General features: G+C 42.0%; 1 protein-coding gene across 1 annotated transcript in view; it reads right to left on the bottom strand.

Annotated features, from left to right (window-relative positions):
- Positions 1-22,551, bottom strand: part of LOC134348860 (uncharacterized) — a 31,690-nt gene extending 9,139 nt beyond the window's left edge. Inside the window, exons 1-5 of the mRNA XM_063052642.1 lie at positions 22,357-22,551; positions 5,114-5,455; positions 3,825-4,094; positions 2,054-2,389; positions 1,680-1,940 (exon numbers count right to left, since the gene is read on the bottom strand). Coding sequence (XP_062908712.1) covers positions 1,680-1,940; positions 2,054-2,389; positions 3,825-4,094; positions 5,114-5,455; positions 22,357-22,495 — 1,348 coding nt within the window. The 5' untranslated portion in view covers positions 22,496-22,551. The remainder of the gene's footprint in view (positions 1-1,679; positions 1,941-2,053; positions 2,390-3,824; positions 4,095-5,113; positions 5,456-22,356) is intronic.
- Between the last annotated feature and the right edge of the window lie 842 nt (positions 22,552-23,393).

Genomic DNA, 23,393 nt, shown 5'->3' on the forward strand with positions numbered 1-23,393 from the left:
TATATTATGTTTTCTCAGAACACATGGGCTTTGAGTTAATGGAATTTTCTGGGAGAGATGTCTCAAAGTATATGGAACTCCTTGAAATAGACCTATGGGATAATAAAGGGGAGAAGGTCCTTGTTCTCATGACAATTAATGGGTGTAGAAATACACATACAGTGCCTTGTAAAAGTGTTCAACCCACAACTTTTTGTTCAGAAAAGTGAGTATTACAACTAGGGGATTTTGATCAATTTAAATGAGAATTTTTATTTGTGGATTACATGCTCCCTTTTCACAGTACAGGTAAAAACAAGAGGTAAAATTTTAAAGCATGAAAAACTGAAATGTCAGCAGTTCAAAAGTATTTATCCCCCTTTGCTCAGTACCACCTCTCACAGCTATTACAGCCAGTAGTCTTCTTGGATAAGTCTCTATTAGCTTTGCACAATGTGATGGAGCAAGATTTGCCCATTCCTCCTTACAAAATTGCTCAAGCTACTCCAGGTTAGTTGGAGAGCAGTGGTGGACAGCAATCTTGAGGTGTTGCAGAGATATTCGATTAAGTTAAGTCAGGACTCTGGGTGACTCAAGGCCATAAATTTTCTTCATTTGAAGCCACTCCATGGTTGCTCTGGCAGTGTGCATTGTGTCATTGTCCAGCTGAAAGATGAGCTCCCTCTCCAGTTTAAGCTTTCTGGCAGAGATTAGAAAGTTTTTATCCAGCATTCCTTTTCTCATCATTTCTGTCCAGATTTCCGGTCCCTGCTGCTGAAAAGCACCCCCAGAGCATGATGCTACCTACATCATACTTTACAGTAAGGTGGTGTTACTTTGTTGATAAACAACATTAGATTTATGCCACACATATCGCTTAGTGTTGAATCTCATCTGTCCATAAGAGCTTCTTGCACATCTTAATAGAATCTTCTATGTGATACTTTGCAAAGTATTTACGGGCATGGATACTGCCCGTGGATACTCCCCTGGCATTTAGCCAGGGCTTCTTCCTTACTCCTCTTATGTAGACACCATTTTTTGTGCAAGGTCTGAGAGATTGTAGAGCTCATACCAACTAGAGTACTGTGCAAAGGTCTCAGTCACATATGTACAGTTGGGGTGTCTAAGATTTGTCTTAGTACAGTAGTAATTGTATGTACTGCTGGAAAAATAATCATGACGTGAATGATGATAAACCTGCTTATGATATGGGTCTCTATTGTGGACTGGGAGAGAGAAATAATGGTTGGGAAAAAGGATGGGAAGAAGGAAGGCAGTGTGAAGCACCAGAAAACATTCCATAATGATCAATAAACCAATTGTTTAAAATCAAATGTTCTTGCCTGATGTCTCAGGGCTTGGTGAGTCTGCACCTGTGCCTTCCCCCGCCTCAGCACTCCTTCTCTGCCACCTGTCCCACACCCCTCCTGCAGCACTCCACCCTCTCCATTCCCAAAATCATATGCTCCACGCCAGATTTACAAACCCACTCTCCTCAGACATTGACAAATACAATAATGTGAAAATTCGAGCTGTGTCTATGTGCCTAAGACATCTGCACAGTACTGTAATTCTGAGCTTCACCTCCGTAGGATTCTCCCACGCAGTGTGGAAATAAACCATCACTGCTGGCAGAAAGAAACAAGCCTCATCATGAAACTATATACTGTACATTGGGAAAAACTCAAGACACCTACCTCTGATTTTCAGATTATATGGTACACAAAGTTGGAGCCTGTCTTGATCAAACACACCACATGTCCATTTCCCTTCGCCTCTGTCAGCTTTCTGTACGATCAGACTCAGTGATTTCTCGTCCCCAGTCAGTGTTTTGTCTCCAACAGTTTCACCGTCTCCGTTGATCCAAACCAGTCTGGGTGATGCAGTGACGTCAGACACAGAGCAGCTCAGGGTAACGGTGTCTCCCTCAGTCACTGTATCAGACGGTTCAGCCGTGACTGTGGAAACAAGAAGAACATTATTGGTCTCCTTAAAAACAGGAGCGACATTCTGCACAAAAGCAAAATGCTGTGGTTTTGGGAAATCTGTTGTCACACATTCTGTCTCCTACCTTTAACTGTGATTAGTTTGATAGTTATAAATACACTTGTTCCCAGACTACAGGTGTAATCTCCTGCATCTTCAAACACCACAGGAAAAACCCTCACACTGAAATTCCAGCCGTTAAAAGGTGTCTCTGTGAGCATCAGTCGATTCACAAAGTGGCTCTCACTGACATTCACGGGCTGAGATTTCAATGCTGTTGCAATTGTTTTCCTCGAACTTTGATGAAGACGTGACAGCCAAGTCCAGGCAGCACTGTTGTAAACAGAATGACTGTAACAGAGGAGGTGGAATTCACTGTGATCCGTAGCTGAGCGATAAAGTGAGTAACGTTTATGTTGACCTGCATGAAAAAGAGGAGAACTCATTAAATGTTACAATGTCATTCGGGAGCGAGTGATGAGAAGCCGCCATCAAACCATCAGACATAGGAGCAGCATTAGGCCATTCAGCCCATCGAGTCTCCTCTACCACTACATCATGGCTGATTTATTATCCTTCTCAAATCCATTCTTCTGCCTTCTCCTGTTAACCTTTGATGCCCCAAGTAATTATCAACCTATCAATCACTGCTTTAAGTTAACCCCACGGATTCATCACCCTTTGCCCGAAGAGGTTCCTCTTCATGTCTGTCCTAAATAGATGACCCTCTATTCTAAGGCTGTGCTCTCTGGTACTAGACTTCCCACTATCAGAAACATCCTCACCACATCCACTCTATCTAGCCCTTATAATCTTCAATAGGTTTCAATGAGACCCCTCTCAGGCCTCGAGCCATCAAATACTCCACATTCTTAACCCTTTCGTTCCCAGAGTCATTCTCATGACACTCCTCTGGACCCTCTCCAAAGCCAGAACATCCTTTCTGAGATTAGAGGCCCAAAACTGCTCACCACTCTCCAAGACCAGTCTGCATAATGTTTATAAAGCCTTAACATCCTTGCTTTTATATCCTACGCCTCTCAAAATGAGCCTGATTCTGGTCGCTGAAGCCAGAATCACATCAAATACAATAAAGACTTGGTGGGAAGGGTCAGTGAGAGAGAGAATGGTTTGTTGTTCAGTGTTGCTGTGTGAACCGGGACCCAGTGCTGAGTGTGAGTAGGAAATACTGGTGGTTGTCATGTGAACTCTTGCTTCTTGTAACACTTTGGCATGAGTAACACTTTGATATCCACCACTAAAGCTGAACAATTACAGTACCGAACCATGATTATGATTGGTTTTAATCTCAGGGCAGGAGAACGTAGCACTGACGTTTTGAATGACCTACTGGAATGATCGGTATGATCCCAATATAACTAATTTACTTTAGGTGACTGGTAATGATGTAAACTGAAATTGTTCCCGTCGCAGATTTGCTTCTCCTGATCTATGTTTTATTTTCCTCAATGTCCTCTAATTCCCAGATCTCAGTCACAGGGTTAAACGGCAGGGAAGCAGATCTTTCGGTTCAACTCTTCCATGCTGAACAAGATGTTACACAAATGGGACGAGCTTAGATCGGCATGGACCAATTGTGTTGAAAAGCCTGTTTCCATGCTGTACGACTCCATTGTTTACAGACTGCCAATGTCTCCTCCTTCATACTGTTGATATGCATCAGGATATCACTGTCTTCTGGCCTAAATTCACTAATTTCCATGTCATCTGCAAGGTCAATACTGATGAGTATCCACACAGACCTGGCCATGAACTCTTCCTGTATTATTTTTAACAAACTCCTACCAGACAGATACATTCCAGCCCAATTCCTACAATGAAGTAACAACACTTACCTGTGCCTACAGTAAAATCTGATTTGATTGTGAGAACAATGTTTCCGTTTTCCTGCACTTCACACTGATACAACTCCCCATCCTCCACTGTAACGTGTTGGACCATTAGATAGACGGTGTTATTCAGACGGATCTGATCAGTGTTTCTCCTGTTCTGCTGGGATGAGCCCACAGGTTTCCAGTGGAGACTGACGGTATCTGGGAGTCTGGAGATGGTACAGCTGAGGGTGATGTCTCTGCCCTCCACAGGCCTCTGTGGTCTCGTCTCAACTGTGAGAAATACAAACATAAAACAAAATGACACAGGAGCAGAATTAGTCCATACTGACATTTGTGTCTGCTCTGCCATTTGATTTTCTTTCTCAACCCCTTTCTCCTGCCTTTTCCTTGTAACCTTTCAAACCCTTATGAATCAAAAACCTCTTCACCTCTGCTTTAAATTAATCTAATGACTTGAACTCCACAACCACCCATGGCAATGAATTCCATAGTTTCTGCATCCTCTGGCTAAAGAAATTCCTCCTCATCTCTGTCCTATGGGATATTCGTGTAGTCTGAGGCTGTGCCCTCTGGTCCTAGACTCTCACAATGGTAAACATCATCTGCACATCTGATCTATATCAGCCTTTCAATATTTGGTGGGTATATTGAATGAGTGGAGAGAGTAGTAACCTATCCAATGATTGGATTCAAACTGACCTCAGGATGTGACTGTGATCAGCACTTGTGTCTTGCTACAGAACAGAAAGAGTGTTGGGTCTCCGACACAGAATAACACAGTGGGGACACAAACTCTCAGTCTGGTTACACCAAATTCAGTGAGACAAAGCAGGGGGAATTAACTCTTTACCACACCTCCTGAACCTGATGGAATGTCACGGTTCAACTTAGGGTCACACAGTTTGGACACTATCTGTGGATGCCAACCATGGGGTGGTGCCCTGATACAGAGGCTAGTGCTGCTGTTTCACAGCTCCAGTGACCGTGGATCAATCTTGAGCTATGTTGCTATCCGGAAATGGTACCTTCTCCCTGAAATCCTGTGGCTTTCACTCAAGTGATCTTGCCGTATCCCAAACACATACGGCTCAGTCGGTTGTTTGGGCATGTACCAGTCTAGTCTGACTCTATCTTTGGATTGCTGGCACACTTCATTAAGACCCCACCCCATCATGTACAATTATACAGTGTGCATAAAGCCATTATCAAAAGTGGTGGCAGGCCCAGAAATTATTTAAATCATGAAGATAAACAATTTTTCAAACTTTTCAAATCTTAGTCCCACTTACCTTTGATCCCAAAAATTTCGTATTGCTTCAGGATTTCATAACTCGGTTCTGTTTGCGCCAGGATGATAGATCCTGCAAATTTCAATGTGGGAGCCCAAATTATCAAGTCAACAGTATCAGCCTTAGTCTCCATTTCACGAAAGATGCCATGGAATGAGGAGTTTGCTTCCAGTTGTGGGGTCCACCCTCTGGATCCTTCTTTAGAAAATGTCACAAGTCGCTGGGTGACCTGTGTGAAGCTTGGTCTCCAATCCCACACAACAGGGCCATTTCCAGGATTGTCTGGTCCAGTTAACATAATGTTATCCATCTTACCGAAAATATAAAAATGATTGGGATTTTCTGTAAAAAAAAAAGAAACAATGAAAGTGCTTTAGTATGAAATCACAGATGTTTAATTCTACTTCATTCAGTATTAGTGTTCCATTGGTGCAGAATTACTTTTTTATCAGTTGATCACAACATAACCACAAACACAATAAAGTGGTAAGTTGGTTCATAATTGTCATTCGTACAAGGTATGTGAAAATCTTTGTTAATCAGCCCTCCCCAGAGTTCATTTAATCTCTTCAGCACATTGAGGCAGTACTTGGGAAAACAATTACAGAATGCAGAATAAACTGTTACAGTTACCGAGAAAGTGTAGTGTAAACTGGCAATACACTACAATGCCATGATGAGGTGGATTGTGAGATCAAGAATCTATCTTATTGTACAAGAGATCCATTGAATTGTCGACTAAGAGCAGAACAGATCTTTCATTGAAAAGGGATGATGCAGAAATTTTATAGGGAGGGTAGTCGTCCGTAGTTTGCAGGAGACAGATAACTGGGTGACTGTCAGGAGAAGGGGGGGAAATACACAGCCAGTGCAGGGTACACCTGTGGCCGTTCCCCTCTATAATATGTGTATAACTTTACATACTTATTATTGAGGGTACTGACCTATCAGAGGGAGCCATGGTGACCGGGCCTCTCTCACTGAGTCTGGTGCTGTGGTTCAGAAGAGCAGAGAGGTGTAGAGGAGATTCCTTCATCAGAGGAACACAAACGGGATTCTGTAGGCCCATAGGGTCACTCGGATGGTATATTGCCTCTCTGGTGCCGGGTTGAGGGATGTTCCAGATCATGTCCGTGGTGTTGTAAAGGGCAGGGGTGAATGGTTGTACATACTGCTCATCTACAGGGGTCAGTATTACCGTGGACAGGAGGGTAAGAGAATTGCCAATGGATATACTGGGGTCAAGTCTGTGTTTGTTTTCCCTTTGGAGGGGTTTCCTAATGTGATAGTGAGCTGTACATTCTGACATATCAGACTCACCCACATGGGCATATTGATATCAAGAAGGTGATGTTGAGTCTTCTGAAAAATAATAGGGTAGATAAGTCCTCAGGGCCTTATGGGTTCCACCCAACACTGTGGAGAGATATAAGGGAGCAGATTGCTGGCCAAGATCGTAGTATTCTCTGTGATCAAGGTCAAGTTCCAAAAAATGTAGGAAGAGCCAAAGGTGTTCAGTTGCCTAGATGGGCAATAGGGACACACGTTGCGTAATGTAATGGGTGACAGATGACACATATTGTTCAGAATAGAAACTGTTCTGCATAATTCACGAACAGCATTAAGTTGGTGTTCATTTCAAGAGACGGTGTCTGATGTAATGACATCAGTGTAAGGTGACTGTGTTTGGTTTGTTCATAATGGTAGTAAAAGGCTGCAGCTTTTAAATAAACATGTAAAATGTTTCTTGCCTGCTTTATGTGTAAAATCCTACATTGGGCATCCCACTATTCTCAAACGATTCCAGACAATGTCCTGTTGACCGAAACAGCCACTGTGAAGCTGCCAGTGTTTTGTGAGCAGTAGACTGCCGCCTGATTTGAAAGGGTGCAAGGCCAATTCATACTGTGAGAAATCACTGCTGACAATACCAAATTTTCCAACATCATAGCATCACTAAGTTGTTCTACTGCAGCCAGAGTGGTGAGTTTATTAGTAGACTTGCCTGCACGTGATAAATATGTCACACTGAAAACTCACCGATTACACCCTTTTGGACTGTCTGAGTCGGAGGTACGTTGTTCCTCCTCCTTTCCCTGTCTCAATAAGCCCTGTCAGCACAGCCTCAAATAGTCTCATTCCTGTGGCTCCGAAACACACGTCACCGGGTCGATGCTTTTACCATTCACGCTTTGGCACAAACACCATGCAGCTTCGACAGTGCCAGCACATCGGGACATCGGAGGTCTGTCAACACCCTGGGTTCCAGCTGCCAGGGTCGAATATTGTTCATTACAAACACCCTTCCAGAACGACGCTTCCTGTGCGACAGGGCCGCTCCAGTGAGTGTGCTGCCAGTGTCATCCATAAAACAGAGAGTGACTGATCCTCAATGGAGACTGCCAACAGCAGCAGGGTCCGGACTTGTGGGACACGACATGTGACACTCTGCTTCAGTGGATGGTGCTACATATGGGACTTTGTTTTGGCTAAAGTTGCTAGATATCTGCTCGGCGCAGATATCTTCTATGTCAAAAAGACTGTTCGGAGATCTATAGAACTGGTGGTTTGTGGACACAAAGGACTTTTGGTTATTACCCTGTACCCCCAGTAAGTTCCACCAGCACACTTCCACAACTGGCCCATCCGTGTAGACTGGACTCAGGAAAGCTGGCCAGCACAAAAGCTGTGTTTGCAAACATGGAAATGCTTGGCTTTGTGTTCAGGTTGAATAGCCCTTGGGCTTCACCACCACTCCCCCACATGGTCGCTAAGTCCGATGATGGTTGCTGTCCATGCAGTGATTACCTCCTCCTTAATGAGGCCACAACCCCAATTATTACCCAGACCCACATGTTCAAGGGTTTTCAGCACATTTAGCCAGAAAGATGAAATTTTCTAAAGTGGTCTTATTGAGGGGCTACCATCAGGTGCCTATGTGAAGTGAGAAAATTCCCAAAACAGCAGCTATATCTCCGTTTGGCCTACTTGGGTTTGTGTGCATGCTGTTGGGGCTGAAACATGCAGCGACTGATGAACTCTATGTTAAAAGATTTAGATTTCCTTTTTGTTTAGCGAGACGACATGCTTGTCGCCAGCGCATCCAAAACCAAACACTTATCACATCTCCACACACCTTTCAAGTGCTTAAGCCAACATTGTGTGATTATTGATCCCGTCAAATGCCTGTTCTGGTTGTCTACCATCAACTTTTTCAGCCACCACATCTCCGCAGAAGGCGTGACCCCAGCCATCAAAAGTCACCAGTATTATGGAGTTTCTACTGCTCTGCACTACCAAAGCAATATAAGAGTGTTTGGGTATGGTGAACTCCTATCACCAGTTAATTCTGCAAGCTGCTGAATTTATGCTTCCCTTGTATAGTGCCCTTCAAGGCACTGACCCTAATCACATTCTTCAGTAGTCTGCAGACATGATCAGAGCATTTGATGAGACGAAACAAGCTCTTTCAAACGTGACTTAACTGTGCACACAATTGCCAAAGTGTCAAAAGCCATAGAACATAGAATAGTACAGCACAGTACAGGCCCTTCGGCCCACAATGTTGTGCCAACCCTCAAACCCTGCCTCCCATATAAGCCCCCACCTTTAATTCCTCCATATACCTGTCTAGTAGTCTCTTAACCTAGTGTATCTGCCTCCACCAGTGACTTGGGCAGTGCATTCCACGCACCAACTACTCTCTGAGTGAAAAACCTTCCTCTAATATCCCCCGTGAACTTCCCACCCCTTACCTTAAAGCCGTATCCTCTTGTATTGAGCAGTGGTGCCCTGGGGAAGAGGCGCTGGCTATCCACTCTATCTATTCCTCTTATTATCTTGTACACCTCTATCATGTTTCCTCTCATCCTCCTTCTCTCCAGAGAGTAAAGCCCTAGCTCCCTTAATCTCTGATCATAATGCATACTCTCTAAACCAGGCAGCATCCTGGTAAATCTCCTCTGTACCCTTTCCAATGCTTCCACATCCTTCCTATAGTGAGGCGACCAGAACTGGACACAGCTGCTGTCGCTTCAGTCGATGCCAGCCTTCCTCAATATTTGCCCTGGACTGTTCCTGACTGTTTATTAGAATGGGCCATTTTCTTTTGTAGTTCTTTACTAACCCTTTAGTTAATACTCAGAAATATATTTCCTTTAATTATATGCAGTATACTATCTGTTATTTTTGTGGCGTTGATTTGTAACAGGGTAACAAATGACACAGCACCCACACAAACTGGGGTTTGGGGTGGGATCGAGCACGCCTCAAGCTCGCGAGTTTGCGGGGCCAGAGGGTGTCTCCCCTAGACTTATACAGCCAAGCAAACCAGAGTGTTTTATATTCAATGCTGGGTTGAACTTGAGATGACCACACATGGTTTTCACCTTCAACTGAAATTAGATGATCTCTATCCTTGCTTTTGATGCTAATTCAGCAAGAAAAAGCTTGCTCACACATGTAAGAAGTTGAAAACTGCAGCAAAATGTTCATTGTTTTCCTGTAAATGGCTGGATATTCTTCTTTCACAGAAATCCAGAACTTGTCCAGGAGCAGGTCAGTAAATCTCATCTTGAATGCACAATTAGACGGCAGCGCACAAAGTTCTTCCTCTTCTCCCAAAGACAAGTTCTCAGGCTGAGCAGAAGATTCGGAGAAAGTGTCCCTCATCTAGTCATACACTTGTGTTGAAAGGGAGGAAAAGTACTGTTCAATTTTGTTCTGCATTTCTTCCAGGTGGTTGTCAATAAGACTTTAGACTTTCTGACATCCTTCCTCACTTTCAAACCCAGGAAGCAGTGGAAGCATTTCAAGATTTCCTTTTGCAACATGATTTTTCCAAAGATTTGATTTCCTTTTGAATCCAAGAAGCTTGTCACTTGAAGTCAAGACAGGGCCTTACAGAGACTTGTTCAACTGATTCATATGATGAAAAATGAAGTAAGTACACTAGTTTCTACGGCCTAATTTAAGAATGTATTATTGGGCGGTTAATATACGTTATGCGTGTTCTTGGTTATATTGGAACGATAAAAAGGAACAACCAACTTGGGTTGATCTGGAATTGAAACAATTTCATTTAACTTCGTTATTAGGAGCTCCTTCACCTGTACAATTAGCCAAAATTTCTATTCTAAATATAAATCCTATGATTAATCAATCATTACGAATCTGGTACCAGTTTTGTAAGTTTTTTAATCTTAAAAAATTCAACCTTTTTAGTTTAATTTATCAAAACTATTTATTTAAACCTTCACTTAGTGATCCTACCTTTTCTCTTTGGAGGAATAAAGGAATTTTTTTCTTTTATGGACTTGTTTCAAGGAGGCTGATTGATGTCCTTTGAAAAATTAGTAACTAAATACTCTCTCTCATATTCACATTTTTTGCAATATCTTCAGGTCAGACATTTCTTACAAGAATATTTAAGTAATTTTCCATATATACAAGACTCTTACCTGTTAGACATTATTATAAAAATGAACCCTTCAGTGAAAGGTTTTATTGGGAAAATTTATAATTTACTATTACAACAGGATAACTATCCTTTACTTAAGATTAAGCAAGATTGGGAAAGAGAGCTTAACATGACCTTGATAACAGAGGATTGGTTGCGAATTCTGAAGCTGGTTAACTCTTCTTCGATTTGTGTCAGTCATTCTCTAATTCAATTTAAAATTGTATATTGTTATTATTTGACAAAGGAGAGATTGTCTAAAATATTTCCTAATGTAAATAGTCAGTGTGATAGATGCAAAACTGAGATAGCTACACTGATACATATGTTTTGGTCATGTTCTGTATTGAAACAATTTTGGAAATCTATTTTTTCTACAATTTCTAAAGCTTTAAAAATCAATTTAAAATCTAATAAATTGACAGTTTTGTTTGGTATAATTCCTCAACATATTCACGGTATTTCTATATCAGACCAATACGTAATTGCATTTGTCACATTATTGGCTAGAAGGGCTATTTTGTTAAAATGGAAAGATGCCTCTGCTCCCACTTTGATACAATGGTTCTCTCAGGTGATGTTATGTCTTAGTTTGGAAAAAATTAGAAGTCGAACTTTTGATCGTAGATTTGGCTTCGAGAAAAGCTGGGGTTCTTTTGCCCGTTATTATCATTTGATTTGAGTTAATAAAGATGGTCCTTTTCTGATGCTTGGGTATATGGATTTGGCTGGCGGATTGATGTCTTTTTTTTTATGGAAGCTTGTATGACGTATAGCTCTGGGTTTGTGCTCCAAATGGGTTTTTTCCCATTTTTTTTGTTATTAGGGTTTTTTTTCTGTTTTAGTTAGTAGGGGTTCTTTTTTTTCTTTCTTTCTTTTTTCCATAAAAAAAAGCTTTAACATTTTGTTGTTTTTATTATTATTGATATACTGTTCCACTTGGTTGATAGTTTAACTCTTACTCTACATATGGATATGTTGTCTTGATTATATTGATGTATTTTTCTCTGTTGTTGATTTTCAATAATAATTAATAAGATTTAAAAAGAAAAAGAAAGACTTTTGAGATTGCCTAACATGTTTTGCTTTGAAATAGCAATGGCACTCACTCCTGCTCCTTGGCACCCAAAGACCTCTGGCACACTGTTCGTGTCTTCCACAGAGAAAACTAATGCTAAATTTCTTTGCCACCCAATACTTCCTCACCAGCATCATTTTCCAATGGTCCAATATCAACTCTCGCCTCCACTTTATTTTTATAAAACTGAAAACCTTTTGGTATCCTGCTTTGACTTATCTGCTAGTTTGTCCTCATCTTTTCCCTTCTTATAGCTTTATTAGCTGCCTTCTTGTTGGATTTTGAAGTTTTCCAATTATCCAACTTCCCATTCACTTTTACTACCTTACTGACTGAAATTTTAGTGTTTTAAGATTCCAGTACTCATTTAAAATAATCAGAAATGTTACATGTCATATGGCTGTGATTTTCAGTTAAATGTCTTCTCAGTTTTGAAACGTAGAAACATAGAAAACCTACAGCACAATACAGGCACTTCAGCCAACAAAGTTGTACCAATCATGCCCCTACCCTAGAACTTACTAGGCTTACCTATAGCCCTCTATTTTTCTAAGCTCCATGTACCTATTCAAAAGTCTCTTAAAAGACCCTATCGTATCCGCCTCCACCACCTTTGCCGGCAGCCCATTCCACACACTCACAACTCTGAGTAAAAAACTTACCCCTAACATCTCCTCTGTACCTACTCCCCAGCACTTTAAACCTGTGTCCTCTTGTGGCAACCATTTTATCCCTGGGAAAAACCCTCTGACTATCCATACAATCAATACCTCTCGACATCTTATACACCTCTATCAGGTCACCTCTTATCCTCCGTCACTCCAAGGAGAAAAGGCTGAGTTCACTCAAACTATCCTCATAAGACATGCTCCCCAATCCAGGCAACATCCTTGTAAATCTCCTCTGCACCCTTTCTATGGCTTCCACATCCTTCCTGTAGTGAGGCGACCAGAATTGAGTACAGTACTCCAAGTGGGGTCTGACCAGGGTCCTATATAGCTGCAACATTACCTCTCGGCTCCTAAATTCAGTTCCACGATTGAAGAAGGCCAATACACCGTATGCCTTCTTAACCAGAGAGTCAACCTGCACAGCTGCTTTGAGTGTCCTATGGACTTGGACTCCAAGATCCCTCTTATCCTCCACACTGCCAAGAGTCTCACCATTAATACTATATTCTGCCATCATATTTGACCCACCGAAATGAACCACCTCACTTACTGGTGCCATTGCTGCATTTGTAAGTTGTTTGCCACAGATGAGCACAATGGTTCAGACAACTTGAATCACCAGTCCATGTAAAACCCATTGATAAGTAGCTTTCATTGTAAAGGTGGGCTTTTTTGTGTCAGTTGTTATACTAGTGCAGTGAAATGACTCAGAAGATTGTAATTCTTCATCATAAACCTTATCAGAATTGTTGTAGGCCTAGGCCTAGAATCCTCCTCTTCCATCTCACGTCTCCTCCTCAAAAATCACCAGACTGGTCCGGCCCTAGACTGAAAGGCTCCCTCCAATTTTCTGCTACGCAAGTTGGGTTTACTTGCTCCCAGAAGTCAGTCAGCGGTGCGTAAGAGGAAGGAGGGAGAGGACTACTGGATAAACACGGTGCTACTGCACACTACCATACTGAACTGAGAGAGTCTAATAACTTTGTCAACGGGGCTGCTCAGTCACTGCTCTCCACCACAACCGCTAGCCTCGCACATCACGCAAAGTTCAAAAAACAATGATACTTTTTTAATCATGACCTCTCGTGAAAGCCTGGGTGAGAAACACTGGTATAAGCTGGCAGCTTTTGATTTGTTTGCAATAGAAGTAAAGGACGGCGGCTTTTGTTATGCTCATAAAATGTCTCTTGCCAGTTTTATTTGCAAATTCCTACATTAATGACCCTGACAGTCTAAGACGATTCCAGAGTTACTCAATGACATATTGACCAATGCAGTTGCTTTGAAGCTACCCAAGTTTTGGGAGCAGTTAACATGTGGTTGGCACAGACAGAAACCCAGTTCACGCTGCATGAAATCACTGTGGACATTACCAAATTTTACTCCACCGTAGCATCACTTCACAGTTCCACTACAGCCAGAGTGGTATGTATACTGAAAGACCTGCCTGTGCATGATAAATACGTCACTCTGAAAACATACCTATTACAGATTTTTGGACTGTCTGAGTCTGAGTGTGCCAATCTCCTTGCCTGGTGTAGATGATACTGGGCCATCAGAACTAATGGACCACAAGCTATCTCCCCTTGGGGATCACCATCCTTCCTTTATTTTTGAGGAACTCTTTGTGCAACAAATGCCTGATCAACAGGAAGGGGCTTCAACCAGGTCCACTGCCCGAGGATAAAAGGCGGGAGCTGTTCGCGGAGGCGTAATAGTGCTTTCACCTGCAGTCAATCATTGTTTGCGTTTAACTAAAGGAAGACAGGGGCAAGCACAGTGGCCATCGTATGAGTTGACTGAGCGGTGGTCTTCAAGCTTCAGTGAGTGACGATGACTCACAGAAAGTAAAGGAAGGGAAAGCTGAAGTTTTTTTCTTCTCATTTTTCATTTGCTCAACTCAGTAGAGAGGACAGGCAGGATAGTGCAATGCTCTACTCACAGGATGTGGGAAGGCAGGGGGGCCTCCAGTATCCCTGACACTACAACTGTGAAAAATGCATCCCGCTGCAGCTTCTGACAAACTGTGTTGAGGAGTTGGAACTAGAACTGAATGGACTTTGGATCATTCGAGAGGCTGAAGTGGTGATAGATAGAACTTATAGAAAGGTAGTTACACCCAAAGTATAGGACACAGAAAACTGTGTGACAGTCAAGAAGGGCAAAGGGGTTAAGGAGCCATAACAGTGTACCCTTATAGCCATCCTCCTCTACAGCAGGTAGATCACTTTGGATATTGTCAGGGGTGGATGACATAAAAGAGGACAGACACATTGGTCTGGGCTCTCGCACTGAATCTGCCTCTGTGACTCAGACAGGAAGGGGGAAGAAGAAGCAAGCTGTGTGATAGGGGAACGGGCAGCAGGTTCTATGGGTGAGATAATATGCTGCCTCCTGGGTGCCAGGGTCCAGTCTTTCTCAGATTGAGTCCTCAGCATTCTTAAAAGGGAAGGTGAACGGCCAGAAGTCGTGGTTCATGAAGGTGCCAATAACATGGGAGGATGAGTGATCAGGTTCTGCATAGGGAGTTCAGGGAGTTAGGTGCTAAGTTAAAGGGCAGAACCTCCAGAGTTGTGATTTCAAGATTGCTACCAGCGCCACGTGCTAGGGATGCTAGAACAAAGAAGATTATACAGTTTAATACATGGCCAAGAAGTTGGTGAAGGAGGGAGGGCATAAGATCTTTGGATGATTAGGCTCTCTTCCGGGGAAGGTGGGACCTTTACAGAAGGGACAGTTTGCACCTGAACTGCAGGGGGACTAATATCTAAGGAAAAAGGTTTGTTGATGCTGCATGGTGGTGTTTAAACTATAGTTGCAGGGGAATGGGAACCAGAATGCCAGAAGAGTTAGTGGAGAGGTTGTGGAGCCTGACCTTGATCAGATGTCAGACAAGGTTACGAATCATAAGGGTTGAGCATGGTGTGACAAAATTGAAAAGAGCGAATACAAGTCTGAAAGTTTTGTATCTGAATGTGCACAGTATATAGAATAAGGTAGATGAACTTGTAGCACAGTTGCAGATTGGCAGGTACGATGTTGTAGGCATCACAAAGTCATGGCTGAAAGATTATACCTGGGAGCTTAATGTCCAATTGTATTGAAAGGATATGCAGGAAGGCAGAGGAAGTGGTAAAAATTATATCAAATTGTTAGAAAGAGGTGACATGGGGTTGGAAGTTGTTGAATCATTCTGGATAGAGCTAAGGGACTACAAGGTAAAGAGACCTTGATGAGAGTTGTATACAGACCCCCGAACAGTAGTAAGAATGTGGCCTACAGATTACAATGGGAGATAGAAAATGCTTGCAAAAAGAAGAATGTTACAATAGTCATGGCGGATTTCAATATGCAAATGTATTAGAAAAATCTAGTTTGGTGCTGGATTACAGGAGGTGGTCTTCTAGAGTGCCTACAAGATGGCTTTTTAGAGCAGCTCAAAGTTGAGCCCACAAGAAAATCAGCTATTGTGGATTGAGTGTTGTGTAATGAAACAGAGTTGATTCAAGAGTTTAAGGTAAAAGAACCCTGAGGGGAAAATGATCATAATATGATGGAATTCACCCTGAAAGTTGAGAAGTCAGATGTGTCAGTATGGTAAGGGAATTACAGAGGCATGAAAGGGCAGATGGCCAGAATTGATTGGAAAAGAATACTGTCAGGGATGACGACAGAGCAGCAATAGCTGGAGTTTCTGGAAGCAATTTGGAAGGCGTAGGATATATACATCAGAAAGTGGAATACGTATTCTAAAGCAAAGAAAGCACAACCATTGCTAACAAGAGAAGTCAAAGCCAACATAAAAGCAAAAGAGAGGGCATGTAACAGAGCAAAGATTATTGGGAAGCTAAAGGATTGAGGCGATTTTAAAAACCAACAAGGCAACAAGAAAATCATTAAGAAGTTAAAGATGAAATTTCAAAGTAAATTATCCAATAATATTAAACTGGATAGCAAAAGTTTCTTCAGGTACGTAAAGTGTAAAAGAGAAATGAGAGTGGATATCGGACTGCTGCAAACAATACTGTAGAGGTAGTAATGGGGGACAACTAAATGGCGCATAAACTGTAAAAACCATTTTGCATCAGTCTTCCCTATGGAATACACTAGCTATATTGTTGCAGTTCCAGAGAGTTAGGGGTCAGAAGGGTGTGAAGTTGAGAAGATTTTTGGGAAATGAAAGGTCTAAAGGAAGGTAAGTCACTTGGATCAGATGGTGCACACCCAGAGTTTTGAAAGAGTTTGCTGAAGAGATCATGGATGCATTAGTTATGATCTTTGAAGAAACACAAGGTTATGGAATGGTTTTGGAAGACTGGAAAATTGCAAATGTCACACCACCTTTCAAGAAGGGAGAGAAGCAGAAGAAAGGAACCTATATGCCAGTTAGTCTGACCTCAGAAGATGCTGGATTTGATTTTTAAGGATGAGGCTCAGGGTATTGGAAGCACATGACTAAATAGGCTATAGTCAGCATGGTTTCATCAAGGGAAAATCTTGCCCATCAAATCTGTTGGAATTCATTGAAGAGATAACCAAACAGGATAGACAAAGGAGAATTGGTTGATGTTGTGTTCTTGCATTTTCACAAGACTTTTGACAAGGTGCCACTTACGAGGCTGCTTAACAAGCTAGAGCCCATTGTATGACAGGAAAGATTCTAGCATGGAGAAAGCAGTGGCTAATTGGCAGGAGGCAGAAAGTTGGAATTAAGGGAAGCTTTTCTGACTGGCTGCTGGAAACTAGCGGTATTCAACAGGAGTGTGTGTTGAGACCAATTCTCTTTATGTAAATATGTTAATAATTTGGATGATAAATTTGATGGCTTTGTTGCAAAATTTGTAGATGGTAAGAAGAAAGGTGGAGAGGAAGGTAGTTTTGAGGATGTAGAGAGGCTACATAGGGACTTAGAAAAATTAGGAGAATGGCCAAAGATATGGCATATGGAATACAATGTTGGGAAGTGCATGGTCTTGCATTTTGATAAAAGAAATGAAAGGATCGAATGTTCTAAAAGGAGAGAAAATACAAAAAGCTGAGGTGCAAAGGGACTTGGGAATCCTTTCGTAGGACTCTTTAAAAGTTATTTTGCAGCTCGAGCCTGTGGTGAGGAAGGCAAATGCATTGTTGGCATTCATTTCAAGAGGACAAATATATATAAGGATGAATGTAATGTTGAAAGTTTATAAAACACTGCTGAGGCCTCACTTGGAGTGCTGTGAGTAATGAATTGAAAGGCTTGTCAAATAGGGAGTGTCTGATGGCTCTGGGCCTGTATTCACTAGAATTCAGAAGAATAAGGGGTGATCTCATTGTCACCTGTCGAATGGTGAAAGGCCTTGACGGAGTGGATGTGGAGAGAATGTTTCCTAATGTGGGAGAGTCTAAAACTAGAGCACACAGGCTCAGAATAGAGCAGTGTCCTTTTAGAATGGAGATGCGGAGGAATTTCTATGGCCAGAGAGTAGTGAATCTGTGGAATTCTTTGCCCAGACAGCTGTGGAGGCCAAGTGTTTATGTATACTTAAGGGAGAGGTTGATAGATTCTTGATTGGTCAGGGCAAGAAGGGATACTGGGAGAAGGCAGGAGACTGGGGCTGAGAAGAAGATTGGATCAACCATGATGAAATGGTGGGGAAGACTTGATGAACCAAATGGCCTAATTCTGCTGTGATACCTTATGGACTTATGGGACACGACATGTGACACTCTGCTTCAGTGAACGATGCTCATGGGGGCTTTTGTCTTGACTGAGGTTGCTCGAACTGAACTCGGCACAGATATCCTGTACACCATAGGGACGTTTGTAGATATGCTGGTTTGTGGATGTAAGTGACTTTATATCATTACCTTGGACCCCCGGCAAATTCCCGAAGACAACTCTTTCTCGCACATGCACCACCTCATGTGAATTCACTCACCTGCTGGGCAAATTCCCGCACTTCACCAAGCCCACATTTTCCAATAGAGTCACAAAGCAAGAGTTTAAGCACCACATTTGCACAACAGGCTCACTGATTCATGTCCTTGTGTGCAGAAGAGACTCAGAAAAGCTGGCAGCACGAAGGCTGAGTTTGAAAACATGTAACAGGTTGGCACTTTACGCAGGTTGCATTGCTTTTGCGGTTCACCCTCCACGTGGTCCTGAAGTCTGATGGTGCTTGCCGTCCAAGCGACAATTACCACCACCTTAACAAGGCCACCACCTCGTTGATTACCCGGTTCAACATATTCAAGACTTTTCAGTACATTTCGCTGGAAAGTTAAGTTTTTTCTAAAGTAGACAGTCAGAGGCTATCCCTAGGTGCCTGTGTCTACTGAGGACAATCCCAAAACCGCTGTTATAAATCCATTTGCCCTATTTGAGTTTGGGTTAAAAAAAATGCAGCACAGATATTCCAGCAACTAATGGACACTGGTTAAAGCATTTTCATTTTCTTTTTATTTTCATGGACAACATACTTGTTACCAGCACATCCAAAACTGAGCACTTATCACATCTCTACATATTTTTCAGGTGTTTAAGCCAACATGAACTGATTATTAATCCTGCCAAATGCTAGTTCAGGTCATCAGCTATTGACTTTTCCAGCCAATGCATCTCTGCAAAAGAAGCAACACCCCTGCTGTCAAAATTTCCCACTATTATGGACTACTAAAGCCCTATAAAAATTTTGAGGTGTGGTGAATTTCTTTCTCTATATCTTTCCTAGAGCTGCTGAAATTATGCTCCCCTTGTATCGTGCCCTTAACTTCGGTGCTTGACTGGTCAACAGATATAATCAGAGCATTTGACGACACCAAAAGAGCTCTTTCAAACGCGACCCTACTGGTGCACCTACTCCCCAATACACCTATTACCATCACAACTGACATCTCAGATGATACTGTGTGTGCTGTGTTTGAACAGTTTGTTGGAGGTGACTGACAACCACTCACCTTCTTCAGTCAGCAGCTCTGTCCACTTGAGAGGAAGTACAACACATGCTTCTCAGTCTCTTTCTGGTCATTCACAGCATTCATTGACCACAAACCCCTTGTGCACATGATGTCCAAAGCTTTAGACCCTTGGTCTGCATGGCAGCAATGCTACCTGGCATTCATTTCAGAAATCACAACTGACTAACAGAACATCGAAAGGAAAAATAATGCTGTGGCTGATTGCCTCTCATGCCCCCCCCCCCACCTTGATGCTAAACACATCAGGGTTGACTATGCCGGCATAGCAACTGACCATGCTACCGAGCCAGAGGTCCTGCCTTACCTTTAGTGAGTTCTGGGGAGCCCGTGCAGAGTAATGGGTGACTGATGGCACATGTTGTTCATAATATAGCCTTTTCTACACAATTCACAAACACTGTCATTAAGTTGGTGTGCTCATTTCAAGAGACGGTGTCTGACATAATGACATCAGTGCAAGGTTACGAGGCTACAGCTTTTGTTAAGCCTATAAAATGACTTTCACATGTTTTATTTACAAAATCCTACACAAACCAGAGAGTCATATTTCAGCTGTATAGAAATTGTTGGAGAATATTGCTTGGGACAGGGAGGTCTCACATCTGTACAACCAACATTAGGAATAGACAGCATGCCTTGTGTGGGGCATCTTCTCTTCCAAACTTGATTGACTTTTTTTGAGGAATGACAAAGATGATTGGTGAGGGTAGGGCAGTGAATGTTGTATACACAGACATGGTAAAGCTTTCATCAAGATCCGCAGTGATCAATTGATACTGAACATAAAAACATATTCGATCCATGGAGAGTTCGTAGAAGGGATTTGAAACTGGCTTGGCTATAGTAGACAGAGGGAAGTGGTCTGATTGGAATCTCAGAGAGTACACAGAGGGAAGTGATAGATTGGTGTTAGTCTGACTGAAGGTCTGTGACCAGTGGTGTACCACAATGATCATTGATACGGGTCAATGACTTGGAGAAAAATGTAAATAATTTGATCAGTATTTTTTCAGATGACATAAAATTTGGCAGAACATTGGATAATGAAAAAGATTGACAAAGAATTCAGTAGTTGTTAGATCAGTTATAAATTGGGACAGTGCAATGCCTGATGGAATATAATCCAAAGAAATATGATATGTTGAACTTCAGGAGAGCTTGATAGGGGTTTGGAATTTGCTGCCAGGGAAGGTGCTAGAAGCAGATACAGGAGCAACATTGAAGAAGTACTTAAACAAGTTCAAAATGAAGCAGGAGGGTAGAGCAATATAGACCATTTGCAGACAGTTGAGCGGTTTAAATCGGCATCATTCTTGGCACAGATACTGTGAAACAAAGAGCATGTTCCTGTGCTGTCCTGTTCACATTCCAAGGAGAAATTTCCCCAATCTAAAACATATTTATATTCTAGAGCAACACCGTGATGGCTCCTCCAAACCCAATGTTTATTAGAGTTTGTAGTTTATTTTTTTTTGCCAATTTTCAAACACAAACAAGTGACCACCAACAAGAGCCTGTCCTGATCCAGCCTTAAGGATGTCATAAACAGGAAGTCTCACTAACACCTGTATTTCCTCAGGGAGCAATAGAAATTTGACTTATCCTCTTTGACCCTCAGCAACTTTTATTGATGCACCATGGGAATCATCCAATCTGGATGTATCACACCTTGGTCTGGCAACTGCTCTGCACTTGGCCACAAGAAAATGCAGAGCTCTATCCATAGCCCAGCGCAGTGTGGAAACCAGCATCACCTCCATGGGCTCCATCTATAATTCTTGCTGCCACAGTAAAGCAGCTAACATAATCAATAACCCATCCTCCTCAGGAATTCTCTATTTTCCCCATTCCCATTGGACAGAAGATACATTGTACTGAAAGCATGTATCTCCAGGCTCCAGGACAGCTTCTAACTCACTGTTATAATAATGTTGATCAGCTCTCTAGTATGATCAGATGGACTCTTTATCTGGCAGTTGAACTTGTTTTGATGTTGCACCTAAATGCCTGCCCGCACTGCAGTTTATTCTACATTCTGTTTCTGTTTCCCCAGGTACGACCGAGACACACAGGGTAATGAATTGGTCTATATGAATAGCATGCAAGACAAGACTTCCACTGCATTTGCGACAATGATAAACCAACACCAATAAAAAGCACTATTGACTGAGGAGTATATTCAGTAAATAACTCTGGATCAGAAAACAGTAACTTTGCAAAAGTTCCATATTTTTGACACTTTCAGATATTTCTCTCTTTTCAAATCATTATGCAAAACATTCAGACTTTGAAATAGATGAATAATATGTGTTATGGAATACCAAGATGTCACAAACTGGGAGACAAGTTGGACAGCTGTTCAGATCTTGGTAAAGTTGGTGAGATATTGTTTTAGTCTGGAAACCAAAAACGTATTTTTCCAGACTGTCAGGTGCGGATTGTTACGTGCAGAATTGTGGACATAAAGACCACACTTGCTTTCTGAATAACCAGTGCATGTTTCAAGATACAGGTAATAATACAAGGAATTGAAGCAGCAATAGGCCATTCAGCCCATCATGTTTGCTCTATCGGTATACAAGATCATGTCTGACCTGCTTCCTCAGCACCACTTTCTTCTACTGACCCCATGTCCCATATTTACCTGAACATCCAAAACGTTAAAGATCCTTGCACTGGTTTGACAGAGCATGCACAATTCTGTACAACTGAAAATCATGAACAATTTCTTGTATCCAAACATCTTTTTTTTCTCTTATCTTTGCCTGACTCTAGACACCCCAGAATTTTGTATGTTTGAGTGGGATCATCTTGCACTCTTTTAACCTCTGAATAATTCAGATCCAGTCCATTTCACCTGTTCTTGCTGAACAATATCCACAGCACCTCAATCATTGGAATATCTTTGGTGCACATCTCCATGTTATAACCAAACCATCTGCATTATTTTGTGTGCAACTTTACTGAAGGAACAGCTAAAAGTCCAGACACACCAGATCCACAGTCCCATCTGGTGAGTAGAAGCATTGAAAATGCAGAAAACAACAGTGACTAATCAGTGAGCTAAAGTACTTACTTTGGGTGAAACCAGACTGAAGGAGCGAAACAAATAAACTGAGTATCAGAAGAGGAGGCATTTTGCTGCAGGCCATTTGAAGCCTCATTTCACAGATTCCATCCCTTTCCCTGTCAGAGTGAAACAAATAGTGGAACATGTAGATCCAGTCTCCTGAAACAACCTGAAGTAAATCTGAAGCTGGTTTAGTCAATGTTTTTAATACCTCAGAATCTGAACAAAATGAAGGCTACGTATTTGACCATTCCAGTTTGTATACTGTAACTGTTCACAGACACTCCCTCTTCCTGTCACAATTTAGACAAAGATTACTTTTTTTTATTTCCAAGGAAAATTACAACATTATTTTGGTTCCTCTTTCAGTTGTGAAAGCAAGAAAGAACAGCATGCTTGCTAAAATTGTCCCAAAATGTTACAATTTGTACTGATCAGGAACTAGTCAAATTGAAATAACTGAGGATATGAAGTCAGGGAAATTATTATATTCTTATGTCTGCCCATGTGTTGATCACATCTGCACGGTAACGTCATGTAGTGGAATGAACATCAGCAAATCCCAACAAACACCTGCTGACAGTCGACATGATCAGAAAATCTAATGAACCAGCCAAATGGCCAATGGACCAGATCAGAGCAGGATGTTGTGAGGAGGTGGACAAGGAGGTCTCATGCTTCTCTTATTCTCTGACATTGACAGTGTATGTGAGAGATATAAAGTAATGTTCTCTAATTGAATGGAAATGTGAGGCTCTACACAACAAAAGACACTCACTGATATCCAGAATAGGTTGGCCGCCGGGAAGAGATGCCTACTGATGTTCTCAGATACTGATTCCTTTCTCTGTTGGTTCACTGTAGACTCATGGTCCCACCATAAATAAGATGATACGGCACCCTGGAATCCAGCATTCTCCACTGACATGAAAGCAATATGGACAGCAAGGAACAGCAAGATCTTCATCTCGCTCATGGACTAGATGAGCCGAAGGGCCTGTTTCTGTGCTGTACTCTCACGACTTTGTGACTCTGTCCATGCT

This window comes from Mobula hypostoma, chromosome 7, assembly GCF_963921235.1.
Source record: "Mobula hypostoma chromosome 7, sMobHyp1.1, whole genome shotgun sequence".
Lineage (NCBI taxonomy): Eukaryota > Metazoa > Chordata > Chondrichthyes > Myliobatiformes > Myliobatidae > Mobula > Mobula hypostoma.